At 39.0% G+C, this 22313-nt stretch overlaps 1 protein-coding gene across 7 annotated transcripts in view; it reads right to left on the bottom strand.

Moving 5' to 3' along the window:
• LOC145976652 (uncharacterized) overlaps positions 1 to 22313 on the bottom strand; it is a 193622-nt gene that overhangs the window by 114412 nt on the left and 56897 nt on the right. For 3 of the 7 annotated variants that reach the window (XR_014440284.1, XM_083107893.1, XM_083107890.1), the window contains exon 2: positions 5898 to 6332. Coding sequence is in view for 4 of the 7 variants with exons in the window: in XM_083107893.1 (XP_082964019.1) it covers positions 5898 to 5997 (100 nt within the window). In the remaining 3 variants the exon portion in view is untranslated. Of the gene's footprint in view, positions 1 to 1393; positions 2413 to 3589; positions 3682 to 5897; positions 6333 to 9029; positions 9466 to 11832; positions 12119 to 22313 lie in introns of those variants that run through there. The other 4 variants (XR_014440285.1, XM_083107891.1, XM_083107892.1 and 1 more) reach the window with 4 other exon arrangements.

Here is a 22313-nt window from a genome sequence, read left to right as displayed (position 1 = left end):
GTGTAAAACGATATCGTATTATTTCCAAAAACGTTTACATATACTTAAATTCCTGTTTGTACGTTTAACATTTAAAGCTCGACGATAACAAGCACGGCTGACTCATCGTGCGATGACTTAACATCGCGCGCGATTTAATATGTAAAATATACACTTATTGTACCTAATTCGCGAATTCTTATAGTCACAGGAATAGAAAGCGAAGTAAAGAAAATACTGTAAAGAAAAAAAAAAAATATATATATATATATAAAGCAAATAAATAGAAAGATATATACGTTAATAATTAACTGCACGATAAGTTTAATTGTAGCGCAACGTATTGTTAGATGCGGACACTAGATTCTCCACATATGCAGCATAATTCTTAATTGCTTACAATAGAACATGATATTTCATATTTCGAAAAAGAAAATGTAAATATATGCATTTAATAAAGGGAGACTAACTTTTTACGTTTCTTTTATCATTAATAAATTTATAATCATAAAGCGTAATTTTGCGTGGCTCCCATAATATTGAGACATTGAATGAATATTATTGCAATCAATATTTAATTTATATAATAATTTTTAATTAATTTAATTATACATATTTAAATTATTAATAATATTAAATCAAATAATGGTCAAATAATTATTTACTTCATGTATCCATTGTAGTAGAAATTTTTCATACTCCTCCCCGCTTGTATGCCCTGACCGTTTACAATTTTATCTCTTTTGACTTTCCTCCGCTTTTTTTTTTAAAGTTTCCCAGACTTGTGCGGCAAAACTCTGCTGTTGCACGCAATTAAGAATCAGCCTGTGTAAAGCGGTGAACTCGAATGGCCGAATTGTAATTGCCATTATTAAGTTTCCGGGAAGCTCGCGGTGCAGCTTTATCGAGGGGCAACTTAGCGCAGACTGCACGGCTTGCACGCTGTCATTGGCCGAGACGTTGGCCGGGCCCCTCCTCGGCGCGAGGTGCCGGTAATTAAAGATATTATCAACGGTGCGTGTCGCCCCGATGCACGTGAGAGACGACTCATACACACGTGTGCGCCACGTACCATGCCACGTACGTGGTACGTGCCGAACGACGACGACGAAGACGACGATGACGGTAGAAACCCATAACGAGTGCATCGTCAGTTTGGCCTTATTGCAAAATCCGCGAACGGTCGCGAGTCAACAATTTTCTTTAATTCTATTCTTGAAATGAATTGCCAAGAATCTTTCGTAATCGTTAAATTATTTTAGAATAAAATAATTTATATATCAATTAATTATATATGAATTTAATCATATTAAATATAATTCATATATTCGTATTAAATAATAATTCATATATTCATATATTATCAAATAATTAATACATTTTTTACTTAACCTTAACTGCATTTAACGTGCGCGTACGCAAATACAGATTAAGAATTTATAATATGGATGTAACAAAGTTCAGAAACAAATAACGTTGGTTCAATTTTTAAAAATATCCGGAATTCTGATGCTGTACGGGAAATGTATCATGTGCTGAATTTTTCGCGAAAAATACACTTTGACGTAAAAGTCAAAGATGTTGAAAAGTTAATGAGTGAAATATTTAATGAAGAAATTATTAGATTGAAATGAAAAAGCACTAGGCTACAAGAATGACAGATGAAAATAAGTGGAGTGCCCAGGTCGAAAGTAGAAGAAGACGTTTCGTTGCAGACAATCTCGCGTATGCGTGCAACCTGCCGCACAGTCGCGCTCGAATACAATGCACGAATGTAATAGATTATTTGACATGCACATCTATACGGGGATTGCACATACGCTGGCACCGCGCAAAGCACCGGTAGGATATTGAGCCATCATTGCAGATCCGGGAATTGTGCGGGGCGGTCCATAAAACGCGGCTCTGCGTTAGGCTTCCACCGGGGTAATTTACAACGCTGGACATCGCTGCCGGTTTATTACCAGGTTGTTTATTTTACTGTTGCACGCTTATGTGTGTATGTGTGTGTCCCGCGCGCGCGATCTCTCTTTCTCTTTCGTCTGTGTCTCCCTTCGACGTCTCTGGCACGATCTCCGATGCACGTCTTCTTCATCTTTCTCCCTCTTTGTCCTTTTCTCCTTCCTGCTATGCACCTACCGGAACATACCGGACGACGTTCCTTTTGCCGTGCTCTCAATGACCCGCAACAGCTACTCTTCTTCCCCTCGTGTTCCCCTCCATCCCGCACCCCTCTCGCTCTAATCGAATATTGGATGCTTTCTCATCTTTGCTTCGTGCGGCTCTACTTGTACCTACGTGACTACGCGGAACGTACTATGCATATAGTTGCAAATTGCGTTCTAGCGACCGCCGGGAATACGGTGAGACGACCGGGGGGATTATCTCCGAACATTGTTTAGGTGAGCATCCAGCTGTCCACGCCTGAATTGCCTGAGAAGAAAATAAAGCATGCTGAGTTTCTGCGAGCGGAAATCGATAAAAGTGCGGAAAAGCTATAACCGTCGAACGTAATAATCGGATTTGATGAAACTCATCATTTTGCATGATTGTCGAATCATCGTCAGATCTGTCATCACGATTATCGAGTCTCGGATCGCAATGAGGCTTGGATCAAAGGTAATTCTCCAAAGCGTACTTGCACCTGTCATTTCATGAGGTTCATTTATGAAAGAACTACTTACATCTATCTAGATGTAGTCTCAGATATTTAAGAAACAGTTTTTTTTCTCGAACGTTAATTCCCTTGAAATTACTTCCGAACATCATTTATGGGCTTAGGAAGGGTAGAAAGGACGGCTTATTATTACGCGGTGGAAATTTGTAAAACTGAACGGTCGAATAAAATCTTGTAACACTGTCAGGGAAGTCGTCTTACATAACACATAAAAAGATGTTACGCGAGGAAACTACTTGTCTCTATGACCGCTGCAGTCACGAGTTCAGAAACGGCGGGAACGAAAAGATTAAATTATCTCCGGGCATCAATCTCCCTAAGATTATCTCCACGTATTGTTACCGCGATGAAACTCTTCGAAACGAGGATAAAACATTTTATCCTAGAAAGAGAAAGTCGATGAAATGTATAAAAATAAAAAGAAATAATCTGATAAAATTATTATATCAAAATTAAACGATAGGCAATAAAATTGAATGAAAAGTCTATCTCATTCAAAAAATAAGTCTATCTTCAAAAGTAAAATCTAACGTCGCTTCGCAGAATCCGTAGAATGATTTTCGCGCATGCTGATGCCTGCGGATCGAGCTCCCGAAGGGCGGACGTGCACTTGCTAGTCGCGTTGCGCGAGGTCATCCGGAGGATAGAGAGGGAGAACTACCTGCCGGTGCAGTCACGAGTCTCCAGGAGCGGTCCAGGAAAGGGGGAAAACGAGGCAGAGATCGACCGACCGTTCCTGTCTCCGGCTGAGAGAGCCGCGAGAGTGCAACCGCGGTGGAGAGCGACTTACTATCACTGCTTAGGCGCGGTGGGTGTCGGTGCCGGGGCGTGTGAACGCTGTGACATATGCGGCGTGTCGCTTTCTTTAATTGCCTCTGGCCGCGAGCTCCTACACGTACATACTTGCATATATATCCAGTTGTCTCGGCTTACCTCGTTCCTCCGTACTTTACAGCGAGCGTGTCCACCTCAAGATGCTTTTGTCTGATGGATGTAGGCTTCCCCACTGACGTAAAAGGAAATAACTGCTTCCATATCGCAGAAGAGAGAGAAAAGAGAGAGAGAGAAAATTAATATATACAATTAGAAAAAGAGGGAGAGAATTCTCTCTGAAGATTTGTATAAAGAGAGCAGTCAATGAATATTATAAATGCCTGATATTATATTATCTTTAATTTTTAATAGTCTATTTGAGGAAGAAAAATGTGAGTTTAGCAAGTGCAACTTGATTATTTGTTGATTAATATTTACAAAAAATAAAGTACATTATTAATGTATTAATAATATGTGTAAACAATTATTTATATATATATATATATATATATATATATATATATATATATTTAAATATAAATTATTGATGAATATTTATCAATATTTAATTGAATTGCTAAACATTCAAAAAGTCGCAATGACATTCTGCTGAATACATATCTCGGATAGTCTTACCATCACAAGATAGTCCTATTAATTCGATTAACTATCACGTTGACATTAACTTTTCCGATGTCTCGTGAGGAGATTGAAGAATGACAATTCTTATATAATGCAAAATTCTCTCATAGCGTAACTTCGTCGTCCATCTCGAAAGAAATTCGCCCTCTACCTCTTTTTCTTTCTCTTTCAATATCCAGTCACGGATTATTAACACAATAAATTCAATGCTTAGCTAGATGGGCGTGTAAAACGCGCCAAAGGAAATAGAAGAAAACGAGTCGAGAGTAAGAGAAAGAGAAAGACGATCGTGATTATACGCGTCAGCAGCGTTGAAATTTCTTATTTCCACGATTGTCAGTTTTCCTAATTAATTAACATACGTGCGATTGGCAGTTGATATATTTGATTTATCTATCAAATTCTATAAGTATCTATTACCCAAGATTGAGCAATTATTGATAGATTATACAAGAATCTTTCTTTTTTTTATCTCTTCAAAATATTTTATTTTATAATTATTTTACTAGTTATTTCTAAATAATCCAGATATCCTCTTTATCTCCGAGTCCCTTGCTAGCATAGTGTTATACTTAATAAATTTGAGAAAGAGCTTGGCATTATTTCTCTAGTGTTCATCATAATTATTTTTTTCCTCGCATATCTCTATTCTATGTTCTAGTTTTTGTCAAATTTTCTCGTTTTTCTGCGCCTTTAGGGACAACATTGTTGTCTTTTAACGACATTTTTTTACAAAAATATAAAATCCGAAATAGTAAATATTTAATTTTCAGAGATTCATTTCCCTCCCTTTGATTTTTATAATAGTATCATTAATATATGTACATAAAAAGGATGTATAAAACCAGCAGAATTTAGCAAAAATATACATGAATGATCACTTTGCGTCAAAATCATTATAGATATTTTCAATAAAGAATTACTTAACAATCAATAAATAGAAGTGTAAATTAAATAAATTAATTAAAAATATAGATGCAGAAATACATTAAAATATTTCTGCGAGATAAGTAAAGCAATCATATCATGTAGATTATCTGTTTGTCACCTGCTCTATCCCTCAAAGCCTGTTTCCGCTAAGCCGGAAGAAGAATCTCGCACTTCCGACTTGAGCGAGCCGAGTGGCAGCGGGTACGAGTCGTGGCCGGCGCGAGGCGACCGTAAATAGCGGTCCGGCGCGAATTTACGGCCGGTCGGAGTACATTTTTCTCTCCGGAGTGTATCGGCCGCGTCAGCGAAAATAATCAAGGAGTTCGTTAAACGTATGGGAAGCGGCACGGCGTGGCGGTGAGTGAATTACACCTCCACCCGAGGCCCGAAACACACACACACACACACCCAAAAAGCGAGATATCGACACGCCGAAAGCTGAGGGCTCACAAGGGGAGACGGGAGGCAGGGGGGAGGCAGGGAGTTACCATACATACGCGGGTGCAGGATGCCACCCCGCTCGCGCACACTTGTCAAGCGAGAAGGCTCAATTTCCCCGGGCCGGTAATAGCCGGCGCATATTATGTCAACCGTCGCCCGGACAACCGTTTATTACGGGGTTGCGCATGCGATAAAAAACGCATTTTGCATAATGCAAGATAATCAAGCGGGACAGGTTTGGGACAGGTGTGGTGCCGGCGCACGGTGCCCCATCTCGTCCCGTCGCGAGAGTAGGCAGCTCTCTACCATCATCTTTCCACGCGAGAGTCGACGTGTAAATTAATAATCTATTAGGGCAGTTCGTCTCTCCTCCCTTCTACCCTCTCCCTCTTCTCACTTCGCTTCTTTTACTCACCTTTCTCTCTCTTTTTCTTCGCGTCCTCCTTCCTGATGGCTCGTTCCATCCTTCGTATCCATCGCCTGTTCTTCTCAATCTCCTTCCTTATCTCGCCCATCCCATGTTTTTCTTCCTGTCTCTCTCTCTCTCTCTTTTTCTCTCTATCTCTGATTCCTTTTCTCTATTGCTCCAACGAACCGCTCTTCATGGTGCTTCCGCACATGGCGAACGATGCCTCTGGCGACGTATTAACCGGCACGAACTCGACAGGTTATCGTACGCGCATACCTCTGCGGTCCCTCGTATGTAGTATTACATCAAGGTTGAACAATGAAAAAGTTTGCTGCGCGAAAAGCCGAGCTTCCTTCCGCGATCGCGATGGATTGTGTCGTTCAGCTCTGCTGAGAGTGTGGGCGTCATTAATTTCGATGTCTCCAAACTGACTTAGGTCCTCTGGAAAACATAAAAGTACGAATATATACGATGATGATTATGACTAATCAAGGAATGTAATCAGCCATATATTAGTCACATTGCATTACGCAAGTGTATCTACTTATGTGCGACATTATCCATGGCAACACTCGCGATTAACGAGAATGTAACCAACCGGTATTAAAGTCAGTACTATGCTGAAGTACAACTTATTGCGTCAAATATCCCTACTTTAATTTACGACTTATAAGTAGTAATATTTCACATAAGTTTTATTTCAATTAATGTCAATTGTAAATGAAATGCCAAGCTGTGCAGAATAAAAATGGCAAGAGAAGTATAATTATCTTCTCTTATATTTTCACATTTCTTACTTGTAAACTTTTGTTACAATGATTACTAGAAATAACGAAGTTGAAAAATTAAAAAATATGAAAAAATAAATATATTAATATTATATATTTGAAATATATATTTTATATATCTATATACTTTTGTCACTTGTGGAGATAAATTAAAGCAACGTTATAATAGCGTGGGAGGGTGAATATCGATAACGTTAAATCTCTTCGAAACGGATTGCCGCGGAGACTCGTAGCGCTTTGTTACGAAGGGAGTACGTGCCTTCTAAATCCTTCATTCGCTTCGGTTAAGCATCATGACTCGCTCGCTGAAAAAGTACAATATGACGCGGGCGGCACGCGAGAGAAATCGTGTAGGATCGTTTCACGGTGCCCTTGAATACGACGCCGCGAGGTTATTCGATTTAACCCCCGACGATTGAATGCAGATCCTTGCGAGTGGCACACCGGACATTGGCCGACAATATCACTTACATGACGCTTTGCGATCGCGATTTCGAGAGATGCGGCGATATGCTCGCGCATAATCATCTTCATGCGAATTCTAATCGAACTATCTATTCTACATTTATCAGAAGATAAATTGTTTATTTGTATCAAGTTTTGCTGAGAATTTTATACATGTATAGATAATTTAGACTCTAATACTTCGTACGTATTATTTTCTATAAAAATAAGAATTACCATTACAATAGCGAAATTTATTAAATTAAAATTTTTTGTATTTTATATTAATTTTCATTTTTTAATTTTTGGATAAATTTTTAATTTTTAGTATTATTTTATAGGAAATTAAAACAACTGTTTTGCATAACATTTTTTTTTAAATATATGCAACAGTTGTTTTAAAACTAAAATAATACTGTTTTGTACAAATTAAACTAATACTATTTGATAAAACAATTTTTTATAATAATACATATAGTTTTTCACAACTGACATCTTTTTTATCTTCTTTTAATTCATTTTTCACTTCTTATTTATTAATATTATTTATTTATATCAAGTTTTGCTAAGAAATAGATAAAAGAAATAGAATTTTTTAACCTCGTATATATTATGTACATATTTTCCAATATAAAATATATTTCTTTCAGAATCTATGTAATTTTAATTTTAATATTATACGAATTGCAATATCCTGCTTGAATTTTCATTTCTTCAATTAAAGATCTGTTTAAGAAGTATGAGGATATACCAATGCCCATATCGTCATAAAACATAAAAATCCTTGAGGGCAGACGATTAAAATGCATACTTCGTGCTCCGCATCGTATCGCGATCTACATCATTACACAGCGCTTATCATGCGTCATCGCCGTAAACACGATTATTCAAAAAAGCTTAAGTGAATACGCGGACGCGTATAATTATCGACTGTTAGCGATCGGACTTTCGGAATTTATTGCGGGTACGAGATCGTATCACGGAGTCTACATATCTCGCGTGCTTGAAACGATTCGCTCGGACACGGAACGAGCGATTCGATCTATCAGAGCCGGGCTTTAATCGACGAGCGACGTTCGGCTCTTAATGAACGTCCAATGAAATGTCACCAATGCCGGTGAAAGCGTGTCGATCTCGAACTGTCATTGCGATATTTCGTTTATGTGTCATCGATCAAGGCACACTACACGTTCCGCGATGTTAAAAGCATATTTTAATTATCATATTTTATTTATATTTATCTAAATGCCTGACCTCAAACAGTTTATTTTACAAGTACATAAATTTGTTTACTTGTAAAATATAACTTATAATATAAGAAAAGAATAAAAATAATAAATCAAGATTATAATCGAGTATAATTACACATGTCGAAGAGGATAATATTTTTAAACAATAGATTTGATGTTTTTAAGGTAATATTGTTCACGGACATGATATTCTTACATAATTTGCGCAATTTAATTAGATATACAATAGTATATTTTCTGTTTATCAAAAATATATGCTTAACTTGTGCAAATGATTCAGACATGTTTAAATTTATAGGCTGTCAAATAGGCTGTCTCGCATGAATCTATAATTTCTTATGAATTTTCAATTGCGATAATAATACCGGAAAATTCAATTAATAAAGAGTGAGAAATATCTCGGCGATGATAAGTGCGTATCAGCGATTGGCAAATTATTCAATAGGAGAAGATATATCGAAATCTTCTTATGGATTTATCAAATGAATCTGTTTCTTTTTTTAATTATCATGAACAATATCGATATTGACGACTTGATGTCAACATAAAGAATGATTTTTATTTCATATACAATGCTCGTATACGTTATCGAGCGACAGAGGATACTGACAATCGAATTTAAGCATCATCTCGCATCTCAGAGTCAGAGTACCTACGTGGTTTTACGACTTTGCGCCAGGAAGATCGATGCCGCGGCGGCAATTAGCCGATAGGCCGCAGAACGTCCGACGGAAAGGCGGCGGATGATCAATGATAATGATCGCGCCGAACGTGATCGACATGCGGGATGTATGAGCCACGTGTGCGCCGCGCGAACGTTCCGCGTGGAACACTCGAGGTCCTGGACCCTTCGTCTTTACTCGGTCTGTTTCTTGCCTGTCCATCTGGCCACGGTTTAACTTTCGTGCTTGATAATACGAATTCCGGCGTCCACAGATGATTTGCATAGCGATTAAACGTCAAACTTTAGACATCGTTGAAGATGACTATGGAACACGTATGAATTTTCTTTCCTTTTTCTTCTTGTCGTTTCTTTTTCTCAAATTGGGAGCATTATGAATTTTCCTGATTACCTTTCTGCTGCCTCTCTGGCTGCTCTTTATATTATAAATTTTTTAGATTTGTTTCTCGTATTTATCTTAAAGAAATTAATTTAGTTTATCTTTTCATCTTCTTATGATGTATTAAAAATTAGAAAAATTAATGTGAACTTTTTTTAATAAATAATGCGCATGCTATTTAGTTTAATTAATTTTATTTTATTTAAATAAATAAATAGATAAATAAAATAATAAAAATAATACTATATAATTCTCATATTTCACTTTGTGTTTCTCGATTAGAATTTTCAGAGTCAAATTCTTATGGGCGAGAGTCGATAAAGTATACAAGTCTATTGTCGCACGATGATCGGAGCAACTTTCACGTGGCGAGGAAATTTCATATATTCCCAACGGCGGGCAGGTAAATCGCAAGTAAATAATCGAGTAATCGAAAGTTTACTGTTTCAATGCACTATTGTGTTGCGGAGTTAATGATACGCTTAAAAATGCGGACACCGTGCCGTTACATAGAATCATGGCTATTAACTAGCCGACGAAATTGAACGAGATTCGATCTCGAGTTAACTCCCACGCGGGATATGCTCACAGAAGACCGACGCACGAGAGTATTGTCTTTAACGAGCCGTTACGTTGCGATGAAATCCGCGGTCAAGCCGTGAGTTCTCACGCCAGATCGTTGCGCGCTTTATCGCGCTTACGTCACTTTATCGAAAGTCACAATCGATATGTATAAACGGTCCGACATCGTGTTCCTCGGTCACAAAAATGAAATGTACATGTAATAGATGTACGCCTGAAATGTGGGATCCAGAACGAAGCTGATCGCACATTAAACGCGCATAAAAATCTTACGGAGAACAATGCTCGATACAATGAGATTTCTAACTGAAATAAAATAGTATCATGTACGAAGAAAAACACAAAATTTCAACAAAAATACAAGAAATTATGAATATTTTTTGAAAACGGATGTTCGAAAGACATCCTGCACAAGCGATAAAATTTTCAATTAATTGCAAACGGGAAATGTTTCGGGCAGAGATTAAGATTCAAGTTTGTGAGATTAGGTGATTTCGCGCAAACTACTTGCGCGTTGCGCACTCGATGCATGTCGCACCGAACCGGTATTCCGATCGCGTGCATACACTTGCACGTAAAAGCACCTTGCGCAAGCATCGTTCGGACGTTCAACGCGCCCGACAACCTTTTCTAACCGAGAGCGGTCGCGGAAACCCGCGACAAGTGTTGCTTGCCGCGAGTGAGTCACCTCTCGCTATATGTATAGTTGTAGATAAACGCGAATGAACCGTATATCAAAGAACTAATAAGATTAAAATAATCGAATGGTACATTTATGCAAGATGAAAGTAACGAGAGAGAAAGAACGAGAGAGAGAGATTAAAAATAAACTATGCTATTCGAAACAATAGAATCGAAGAACTCAATTATATCTCATTTCTTTTTTTGCAGATTTGAATTATGCATTATATTTCTCATATTGAGAAACAATTTATAATTATTCTTGAAAATTAGGATCTTGCATTCAGATGCAATTCTTTAAACGGAGATATTCACCAGGATTGCACGAGATACCAAGATTAGTCTTAATATTATTTTGTCTTGTTTCGAAATTTGAGACAAGACAAAATTTTTAATTAATTATCAAGGCAATACTAAAACTAAAATTGTTAAGATTATTGATTTAAAAAAAGCTTAAATGTGCATATTTGTAAATTAAGTAAAAAAAATCACACACTATATTGATGTTGAATTGAATGACATGAATATTAATAATTATATTTCTTAAATTATCTTACAAAGATTATGTTAAACATATTATTTTAAACAATTATCCAGTATTAGATAAAAATTGTTAATAAACTCGAAACAGAATAACACAAGACGAGATTTTTGCTACAAAGATTCACTTAGGATATTGAATCTTCAAAATTTTCAATATTAGTACAATATATTTACGAATATTGTCTTGTCTAGAATCTTGTGCAACTCTGGAAATATTCATGAAAGACAGGAACTCGCTACTAAGCAAAGTAACAAGGAGGATCGCGGAGGGAGTCGGAAACCCGCTGCGTAAGCGGTCGCAGGTAGATAGGTGATACATTGACAGGGGCGACAGTGCAATGCGATGCAGCAGCGTGAGTGCTCTACACAGATAGGCCTACAGAGAGTATATCCGATGCAGAATCGGATGCGCCAGCGAGCGAGCAGTCAGACAGTTAGCCAGCCATCCAGCCATCCAGCCATCCAGCCAGCCAGCCAGCCAGCTAGCCAGCTAGTCAGGCAAGCAGGCAGGCAGGCAGGCGTGCCCGATGGTTACGGCAATCACCGCACATGCTTCCAGGCTCCCGAGACCACGAAGAGAGCACAAACAAACCTCGCGTTAGACCACCGTCCATTTATTGTATTCGCCGAGGAAGCCTCCCACGGATCCGCTCTCGACTCGGCTGCTGATATCGCGGGATGAGCAATCGTTAATTGTCTCGGCGCCGAGAGATGCCCGCCTTCCGCTCGTTCCTCCGTCTTTTGTACTTCCGATGGCCAGCGTTATATCGAGAAGCAGACGCGAGCTAACTGGATCGCGTTTGCATTGTACTTGATTTCGTTGCCTACAGGCTGTTTGTGAGATGTTGCGCCATTAATCTGTCGTAGGATCTTCTTGCCTGATTACACGAATAGATACACATGTAGTTAGAAAGTAGTTTGTTCGAGTTAACAAAAAAACGTTCAAAGAGCCTCTTATCGAAAAAAAATAAACAATAAAATCGATATTAGTCTGTTTCCAATAACAATCTTATATCGCAAGAGATACAAAGTATTAGATACAATTGACAGGATAATTGACTCAATTGTTCTGCCTTGTCCATATTACAGATAAAAATAATAACGAGGCTCACGAAAGCGCGAAAAATGAAATTGATCCTATGTGGAGGATTTGTTAGTCGATGGATAAATTTTCGACATCAATTTTCCTGTGTCCGGTTCTCTCATGCCAAGTATTGTACGTCAAGCATCGAGTCGCCGCGAGGTCTGTCCGAAGAGATTCGATTTACGAGAAGAACAATAGCGCGATGTCGTTGCTTTCATCGATGATACGAAGGAAACAACGTGTCTTTAGTAAAACGCTAGTTTCCTAAATCTTATCGCTTTACACTAGCGAATGAAAGCTCGCACGAGGTAGAAATGACCAGTCGCGTTTCGTGACTCGACATTTCAAAATACTTATAAATCAGACTTACTGATTCGAAATTCTCGAGTTGAATTAATGCGAACGTTGAATCATATTTTTTTATATATTGTCATAGATAAAATACAATAATATATCAGAACTGTAAGATTTTTAAAAGTAGCTTTGAGATAGAGATAAAGCGGACAAACTATTGCTTCTTGTCAAACATTATTTTACCTAGAAATAGGTAAGATCAAGCAAAGCGTTAACATGCATATTAAATTAGAAACACCTCCACATGTCAAAATAATCGTGGCATTATCAAAATTAAATGAAACGTTTCGTTTGAACGAAGAGCCATTTAAACGCAGCGCGTGCTCGTCGAAAGTTTTAAAGCGTCGTCAGTATTAACATTCGGGAAGCTCACGCGGCATATCCTATACCGGGAGCGTTAATCATTCGCAGACCTCATAATACAAAATCAAAACATCTCGCGTTCGCGTGTAACGAGAACGACGGAAAAGCGGATCATTACAATGATGCGGCCGGCGAGCAGCACTCGCGCGCAAATGTAACGCACTCTACGCGAGTGTGTGAGTGCGTGCGTGCGTGAGTGCGTGCAATCGCGGTGTTATCGCCGCGGGGTAACCATCCACCTGCCCGAGCGAAAGCCGCGCGCGCCCACGCAGCCCACTCTCGACACACGGCGTGGCCGCCGCACTACCTGCGCGCACGGAGAAGGGGCGGGGGGAGGGGAGAAAGAGGGGGAGACACGGAAAACGCGAGTGCAACGGCGCGCATTCTGACGAGAGTGGCCCGCGGGCCTAACTCCGTTACAATGAGAGCTGCTCGTGGCATTCCGCGAAACACACTGAACACGTCATCATCACAGAAGACCAACGATACGACGAGACCTACCCGAGCCCTACCGTACGCCCACACACAACCGTATACGCGTGTAATACATACACATACATTAACTCTATCTCTCTCTCTCTTCTCTCTCGACTCCCTAATACTCTAGTCTCAATCCCAGCCTTCCTCTCTCTCTCTCTCTCCCTCTTTCTCTCGCCGCCCTCGTCAAAGTGCATAAAGCGCGGCCGTGAAAGCGAGATGGAATCGTGGCATTCGATTTGGCGGCTCGGTGGAAACGTCCCGGATGAATCGAACGGCGAATGCAACAACGAGGCGCATCCGATGCGCGAATCTCGACGATGCCGGCAATCCGTAATATCGGCGGCTCTCTTGTATTTACACAGAGCGCAAAGCGGGTTACAACGGCGGTCGATATGCAAAGGACGTGGAGCAAGAGAGATAGAGAGAGGAAGAGAGGGAGGGAGGGAACGTGCGGCGCGAATCGCGCTGGAATTCACGCGATCGCAGAAGCTGATGCTCCCTCGAGCTTCCCAAAGATATGCCAAATTGCGAGCGGGGGTATCCTTTCTCTTAAGATTCCGTCTTCCTTCCGTTGAATATCCTGTCCGAGTCTCTTGATCGTCGGATTTGCCGTCTCTCTGTTCGATTTCATGGATTTTGCAAATTACAGCTGATCTGTCGTTTTTATTTCATATGAACCGCGTTCATATATCGGTATTATATAATATAATCGCGGAAATTAGGATTCGGCCACACACATATAATACTTTAAAAAGAGATCAGAGCCGCATTGTTTTAATACCGTGTTTGTCTTTCCATTAATTCCCGATGCGAGCTGTACGCACGATACTTTGAGAAATTAACGTTTCGCGAACAACTGTGTTTCTCGTAATACATCGGCGTGCAATGTTATCGCGATTTCGATATCACCCCAAGGGACAGACAGTTTCTATGCGCTCCCGGCAATTCGACGAATGCGCGCGGCCGCGCACGGATCATCTGCAGAAGTAGCCCCGATATGACGTCGTCTGATCTCCGTGTCAGGACTAATTGCGTTTATACCACGGTTCAATGCACGCGTAACAGAGGCTCGGTTGCCATGTTCTGCGCGGTTTGCTACTCCGAAAGCAATTGCTTCTCCGTAATTTCGGAACAAAAAAAAAGTGGAAATTAGGACTTCATTCTTTCTTTATTTTTCTCTCTTTCTTTTCCTCCCTGTCTCTCTTTCTCTCCGTTTTAAACTGCAAAACGAAAAAACTGAATTTAAAAAAAGCAGATTTTTTTTAAGCATCTTTTTGTTTTATTTATAGAATAAAAGTGATTACACTAATAATCGAGAGACGCACTTGTCAATCTTGTGAATTATTTTTCACTGGATACTTTAAATTTGTCACAACTTATAGTCATTCAAAAAAATTCAACCTCTCACGAACACTTGATTTTATTCATTCACGATATAATTTTGTCATAAAATAAAACTACAATAAAATAAAATATAATTAATAAAATAAGAAAATATTTTATTTTATTAATTAAAATAAAATTTCTCTCTTTATAACACATCCTGTAAGCTATTCTTAAGAGAATAAACATCTCAATCCTTGATCAATTAATTATACAGAGCATCTTTTTATATCACTTTTCTTCCCTTTATGCTTACAATATAAATTAATATAAATTTTGATAATTAATATAAATCATATTGATATAAATCAATTTTTCGAGGCTGCTTCGAGGGATTTCACCAAACAGTATTAAAGTATTAACACACAGTTATCTGTCCGAAGTATGGCGATTCGTTGCCCCGGGGTCGCGTAGTTCGCGTGCGGAAATCTCGAGGGTGGTCGCTCGGGCACCGGCAGATATTCCGTGATTACAAACTCGAGAGGGCCGGCGAAATCCACCGTTTATTCCCTATTAATCTCGCGTACGGGCGATACAGCGTGGCGATACGAGCCGATTGGCGGATACGTAGCTTACGTTTCGTTCGGGTCATCGCGGATTCGCGCCCGTCGTTATCGTTTCCAGCGAGTCTTATTACTGTTCATGACCCTCCACGGTCGGGGATACTTACGATGCCTCTACTTACGATAGCGTTCAAGTGTCGATATTGCGCTTCCGATACTGAATGCTCATAGCGTATATAATGGAAGATAAGGAGTAGAAAAGACGGTATAAATTAAAATATTGACCGATAGTTCTCATAATAAATCGAATAAATAATTTTATTTAACAGCATCAAGTATCCGTAAGTAAAATTGCTCGAGAAAGCTTGACGCGAGCGACGCATTTTTCCGGAAAGCATCTCGAGCGAGACAACGGTAAACGCGAGATTCTCGAGATATAAACCCGGTTCAGCCGCTTCGGGACCGCCATCGTAATCGCGACGATTACGAAATATCGCGAAACGATGGGACCGAGACTCCCGATGCACGAATACCCGATACACGCCATGTCGACGTTATATGACAGGCGGCAATTATACCTCGGCTCGCGAAAGCTACTGTATTTATAGTCGACTGCCGCTACACATTTTCGCCCGCTAATTGACGCGCGGCAACAATATCGTCCTTATTATGACAATTACGAACTGCCATTGATTTCGAAATCGCGCCGCCGTATAATTGGTCGGCCGTGTAACGTCGCGATGCGTGATCGAAGGATCAGGAGTTCGAACCAGTCGCGTCCTTTTAAGCCGCGTCATCGATCGTGCGAAAGGACTCTAAAATTATAGACCGATCTTTCGCAGCGTTGTATTCTGCGCGATTTCTCTTGAGGTTTCACGTTACTCTAGCAGGACTTTGTGTAATACCATCTTTTCTCCCTTATTATGACACATATAATATTATATAAGGATAAAGATTATACCAACGCTGAGCGAGTAAAGCGCAATAAAATGGACAGAAAAATCTTCTACCATTTTGCAATTTTTGCTCCTAACTTTTTCATTCGCTAATAAAACCTTTATGAGACACCTTATATATTCAGATAATATTTTATACACGTTCTATTATAATATATATTTACATTTTATATTTATATCATATCATATATATCATAAATTTATAATTATATAATCATTTATATTAATTTATTATTTATTATTAAATTATAATAATTAATATAATATATTATAAATTAATATATTTTTTATTGATTATATTGTAGGGAGAATGCTGAATGAAAGAATGACGGATGAGTAGATGCCTATAATAATGTCAACGAAGATGTTTTCTAGCCTAAGTAGGCACAACAGCAGTCATCGAAATAAAAAGAGTCACCATCTACGAAATTGTTCTCGCTTGCATCGCGAACGAGGCAATTTCAACGTTCCGCCATGCGCTCGTCGATGGATAAATATGGCCCTCATGGGGCACCATTCATCGTGGTGGGCCCTGAAGTCGTTAGGTTGTTTCACGGCGCGTATTCTGTGCGGTGATTTTTAAGCTATCTCCTGCGCGCTTCGACCTCGTCGATTATTCTTATAAAGTTATTACACGTCCGATAGACACACGGTGCATTACCTGTATTTTTATGCAATTCCTAGCATCTCGGCACATCTTTAGCGTATCATTTTGATCATAGAATGTTAAGAAGTATGCTTCTACTTGCAGTGTTAATGCTTCAATATTCAAGCGCAGAATTTTCAAATATTTTAATATTATAAGGTTGATAAAATTTATATTATAAGAAACACACATAGTAGGGGAGCTATAGCGTTCTAGCTTTCTTCTTTTCCGCGTTGCATGTTTAAAGATTTAATCATTTTCGCGATAAAAATTAATGCTGGTATCTCCAGCATTGCTTCTTTTATCGAGCCGAATCACATCTGATAATTACACGAGATAATTTCGCGTGTTCGATTAACCAGATGGGCGATATCAATTTTGAGGTAATTTCATATATCCGTGAATTATTATGTATATCACAATTTTATACAAACCTAATTTTTTTACATTTATTTTCTTCTAGAATTCTTTAGGTAAGCATAAAATGCAATCGCCAATTCAACTTCACTATGATCATAAATCGAAAAACACAATAAAAACCTGATAGAGGAACGTGCTGGTTTTCCAAATCGAATCTTGCGGGCTGAAAGCTGAGTTTATTCGAGACACCTGCATTAGAAATACAGTTATGATCTCGGAGACACGCATATCGTGTAATTTATAACTTCGCAGATCGCCGCGGAGTTCCGGCAATAACGTGGCATCATCGTGACTCGATTTATCCTACCTTCGCGAAACCCGTCCCGGATGATCGCGACGATGAAATCGCGAGAAGTCGCGACGTGACGTCCTCATAGATTTAGGATCATCGTCATCGAGATCCTGATGATTCGCGGAAGCGGCGAGTCGTTCTCTTTAATCGTAAACATCAGAGATCAAGCGAGCCGACGTTGGTGCCGATGAAAAAGAGCGACTCGAGGGTGACACGTTCGGAAAAAGAAGAAGAAAAAATAAAGATGCGCGCTAAGAGAAAATTAATTATACACCGCGCAAATTATTTCCGCTCCTCTCTCGCCGAGATCCGGCTGATGAGTCTCCTCTCTCCCTGTCGATCGCGCAACACATCTCGGTTGCGCTTTTATCGGGTGAATAACCGTTCACGTTCGTGAGCAAAAGTGCTAATGGCATCGCGCGTCGCCGGCGACGGTATCTCCCTCGCGCCCACGGCTAATCGTTCCCTCCTCTTTCCCCCCGAGTCATCGTCATCGGCCGCCGTTTGATGTCGTGGAAGCGGTTTCCGGGTCGCCGATCGACGTTAATCAACACGGTACCGTAAGGCCGGGTTACTTTATCCAGGTGCCGAGATCGAAAGATGAAATTCTGAAAGAATTGCGATTTAGATCCTGACATGAAGAAAGAGTCTTTATGAAATTAAAGACGTGATGATATGCAAAAGATGCATTTTTTTCGTATCTACAATTTGTATCGGATTAATCGAGATTTATTCACTTTCAATCTCTATTCTGAACTATAGTCTATTATTTAATATAAAGCGTAAATGGCATCTCTCTCTTCAAAATGATTGATAAATCTTTATTTTGAACAATTGAGAGAGAGAAAGAAAAAATCATACGTATTTGTTTTTGTTAGAAAAAAATTGTTTATTTAATATAATTTAATGTAAAGCATAAATGGCATTTTTCTCTTCAAAGTTGATAAGTCTTTATTTTGTACACAATAGAAAAAGAGAAAATTGCACATATTCGCTTTTATTAAAAAAAAAATTATTTAACATATTAATAAATTTAATGTAAAGTGAAATGGCATCTCTCTTCAAGTTGATAAATTTTTATTTTGAACAATGGAAGAATGACAAAAAATTGTATGTATTTGTCTTTGTTAGAAAGAAGAAACAATTAATTTATACGGAAATTATATACATAAAAGCGCAAATTACAACGTATGAGCGTATCGATTGTTATTTCGGTTTCGTCGCATCGTTTAATTCATAACGTTTTCTCTTTCCTTTTTATTTCTTTCTTCGGCGACGTCGTCGAAGCAACAGTTAACTCGTAAATGCACCGTCCTAACGAGTGCGCGTGTTCTTAATGGCACGTTGCGAAATGACGATTCGCGAAAGATGGACGTTTCGGAATACATATAAATATCCGGTGAGAGAGAGAAAGAGAGCACGCTTGATCGATGCGTCACATGATCGTTGTATCTCACGCACGTGTGTGTACGCGCGTGCACGCTTTGCTTACCCGAAGCGAGAACCCGCTATTAATAAGCTACTTATGGTATCCCGACTTACGTGGGCGAACCAATGAATTACAAGAGACAGCTTGCTTTAACACACGCTTTAACGATAATTAACGCGAAAGAAAAGGGGTCAAAATTTAATATTCCCCAGAAATTTGCTTTCATAGTCGGAATAATTTATATGTGAAAATCTCTCGCGCAAGATAATCTTAGTTCTCTATCAATCTCTAGTTAATGAAAAAATAAAATTGCGATTTATTTTTGATCTGTCATCAATATATATTTATCTCAAGAATCCAATCGAGCAATAGTTATACGTTGCATAAAATTGATAGTAGTTGAGGGTTAAATATAAGATAGTATGAATCATATTCTCGCATGCAATATATAGTTGAAATTTGAGTCGGTTCGCGACTCAAATTAACGATAATAATAAAACGATAATGCAGCGTTGTAATTCGCTTTGATATTTGACGTGAGCGATAAAGCGGCGTGATAAGGTAGACATTACGCGAGACGTTGCAATAATAATCGAGCGTGTGCTTAATGTCATTAATTATACGACTTTTCTCAAAGGTAGCAAAACGAATTATAACGTGATCGAGAAGCGGTTAGCGCAGTTTACGTAGGTCGCCGCACGAAGGAATCCGTGGGAACCTATCATTTCGCAGCAATTTTGCACCAGGTCGTTGGCGACTTGCGTGAACGGCCGGATAAATAAAATGTCTACCTTACATGCACCAGATTAGATGGACTAATTAATCGCAAATGCTCTGTCGGAATCAACGCGTTAGCAAGTGCGCGAAAAATAACGTCTGTTTTTTTGTAAATTGCACATTTCTCTTATTTAAATCTATATTAAATCTTTTTTAAATCTATATTATATATTTTTCTTTAAATTTATATCATTATATATATCCTTATGTACTTCTATTTTATATATCCTTATGTACTTCTATTTTATATAATTTATTTTTTTTAATATAATATTATACATAATTTACGAATATGTATAAACTGTGTATATTTTTGTTATTTTTAATTAATTTCTTTTTAACTATACAGAATACTTTTTTAATATTAATAATGATGTGTATAACTTAGAAAAAAATATTAATATGTAAAAATAGAATTTATAAAATAATTTTTAATAAATAAGAATTTATAAAAATAAAAAAATATTCATTATCTCTTTTTTATTCCAGACATTTTATAAACATTTCTTCTGTGTTTTTTTAAATAGATCTTTCATAGACGTCTTGTATCGTTGCGAAAATTGAGAGTCATCCATGTGACTTTCCTAATCGCGGATGTCTGGATACGGTGAACGCGACGCACAACGCGCTCCGCGAACTAGGTCGGCGGGTGTCCTCAGGATCAGACGAGAGAGAAAGTGCCGTGCTTCTGAAACGCGTCTCGGCGAAGTGCACCGGCTTCTCTCACATCGCCTCTCGTTCGCCTCTCGTTGGAACGTTTGCCGTACAGCTGATGCAGAGCAGCCGTGTAAAATGACGCCCACTCACGCCGCGGGTGGTCAGATTTTCCAGTGCTAACTTTTCCGCGTACTCGCGTGACTCGATCATCGGCGCGGAGGGCTTTAATATCTCCCCTCCTGTGTCGCGTTTGCGAAATCGCGGTGAGATGCGATCGTTGCGAAAGGCCGACGAGCGATCGCGAGGTGCACGAATCCGCGTAGCATTGAATTCGCTCCGATCTCCGGAACAGAATTGGCTTAATTTTTTATTTAACTCTTCGAGTGCACACTTTCCTAGAGTTCATCAAAGATTAAAATAATCTTAAGTAATTTTTGGACGGATAGATAATTTTTTCATCGATATACGAACTTAAAGAAGACGGTTTAAATTTTACAACTAAATACTTGCAGATAAAAAAAGAATTTAAAAATATATCTAAAAAAATTCGTAAAGTCGAAGCACAAAAAAGTGCATTACCTTTTAAAAAAATTTAGTTTTTAATTTTCAATATTAGACCGTAAATATTTAGATTTTTATGATGAATGACGTATAATTTAAGAAAAAAATAAGGAAATGGGAAAACAAATAAATTAAATAAAAAAGAAATAATTTAAATTGAGCCTAATTTTTATTCAAACGATTGCCTGGCGAGAGATTAAAAATAGAGGCTAAACGTTTAGAGGAAAGATCAATCTACAGAATCATACAGCCTGAACGAAACTTCTGCTTTTAAAATATTATCAATAGAAAATAATGGATCACACAATGACCCTCTGTTAAAGAATTAAACTTGTTGATTTATTTTCTGATATTTTCTCGGTCGTTCTCTAACGAAGAAGATTACGAGCTACTACTCTCCTGGAAGCTCGCGCATCCAACTCGCCATCTCTGTCGTCTTAATGTCTATGACGCGGCAGGATCCGGATGACGCAGGATCGAGCCGAAGGATCGGCATGACTCGCCCGATACGCGGAGGAACGCGCGACGGAGCCGCGTTCGTTACAGGTGTTCGATCGCGTTCCGCGGCTAATCGGCATCCGCGATCTTATCGGGGAAAGATTCACCATCGCTGCTGGCGAGAGACTTAACGAGAGTCACTTCTCGTGACATCACCGGGCGTTCTCGCATACCGCGAACGCAACCAACCGCGAGATAGGCAAGGGGGAGGACATCGGGTTACGCGTTAATATCAAGCGGCGCATCTCGCAGCGCGCTTCTGTTTAATAATTGAATGATGCGATTGATAACCGCGATTAAACGCCATTTTTTTCCTGATAAGAAGCATTGCCGCGACTGCCGCGCGGCTTCGAAGCCGATAGCGAGGGAGAAGAAAATAGAGAGAAGAAGCCTGGAACGCGGATTCCTCTCCAGGGGCATTCGGATGACTTATAATTTTCTACTTTGTAAGAGATACCACTGCGTCGCGTAGAAGTTTCGCCTTGACGTCGATTTATCGTAGCGGTCGCAGTCGCGCTAACTTATCAGTGGATGCAAGATGTTACGCGAGTTTTCTTCTCTGCGCACGTTCTGATATAAAAATCCAGGTACATTCGCTCGCATACCGGAATCTGTGCGCTCGAGAGAGCAACGATAATCCTGGGACATCTCGTTATTTCTATATGCCGCA

The sequence above is a fragment of the Camponotus vicinus genome, unplaced genomic scaffold (assembly GCF_025532165.1).
Source record: "Camponotus vicinus isolate PSW18456_S1 unplaced genomic scaffold, iyCamVici1.0 SCAF_9, whole genome shotgun sequence".
Lineage (NCBI taxonomy): Eukaryota > Metazoa > Arthropoda > Insecta > Hymenoptera > Formicidae > Camponotus > Camponotus vicinus.
Note: the sequence above shows the minus strand (reverse complement) of the source record. Positions and strands in the feature narration are given on the sequence as shown.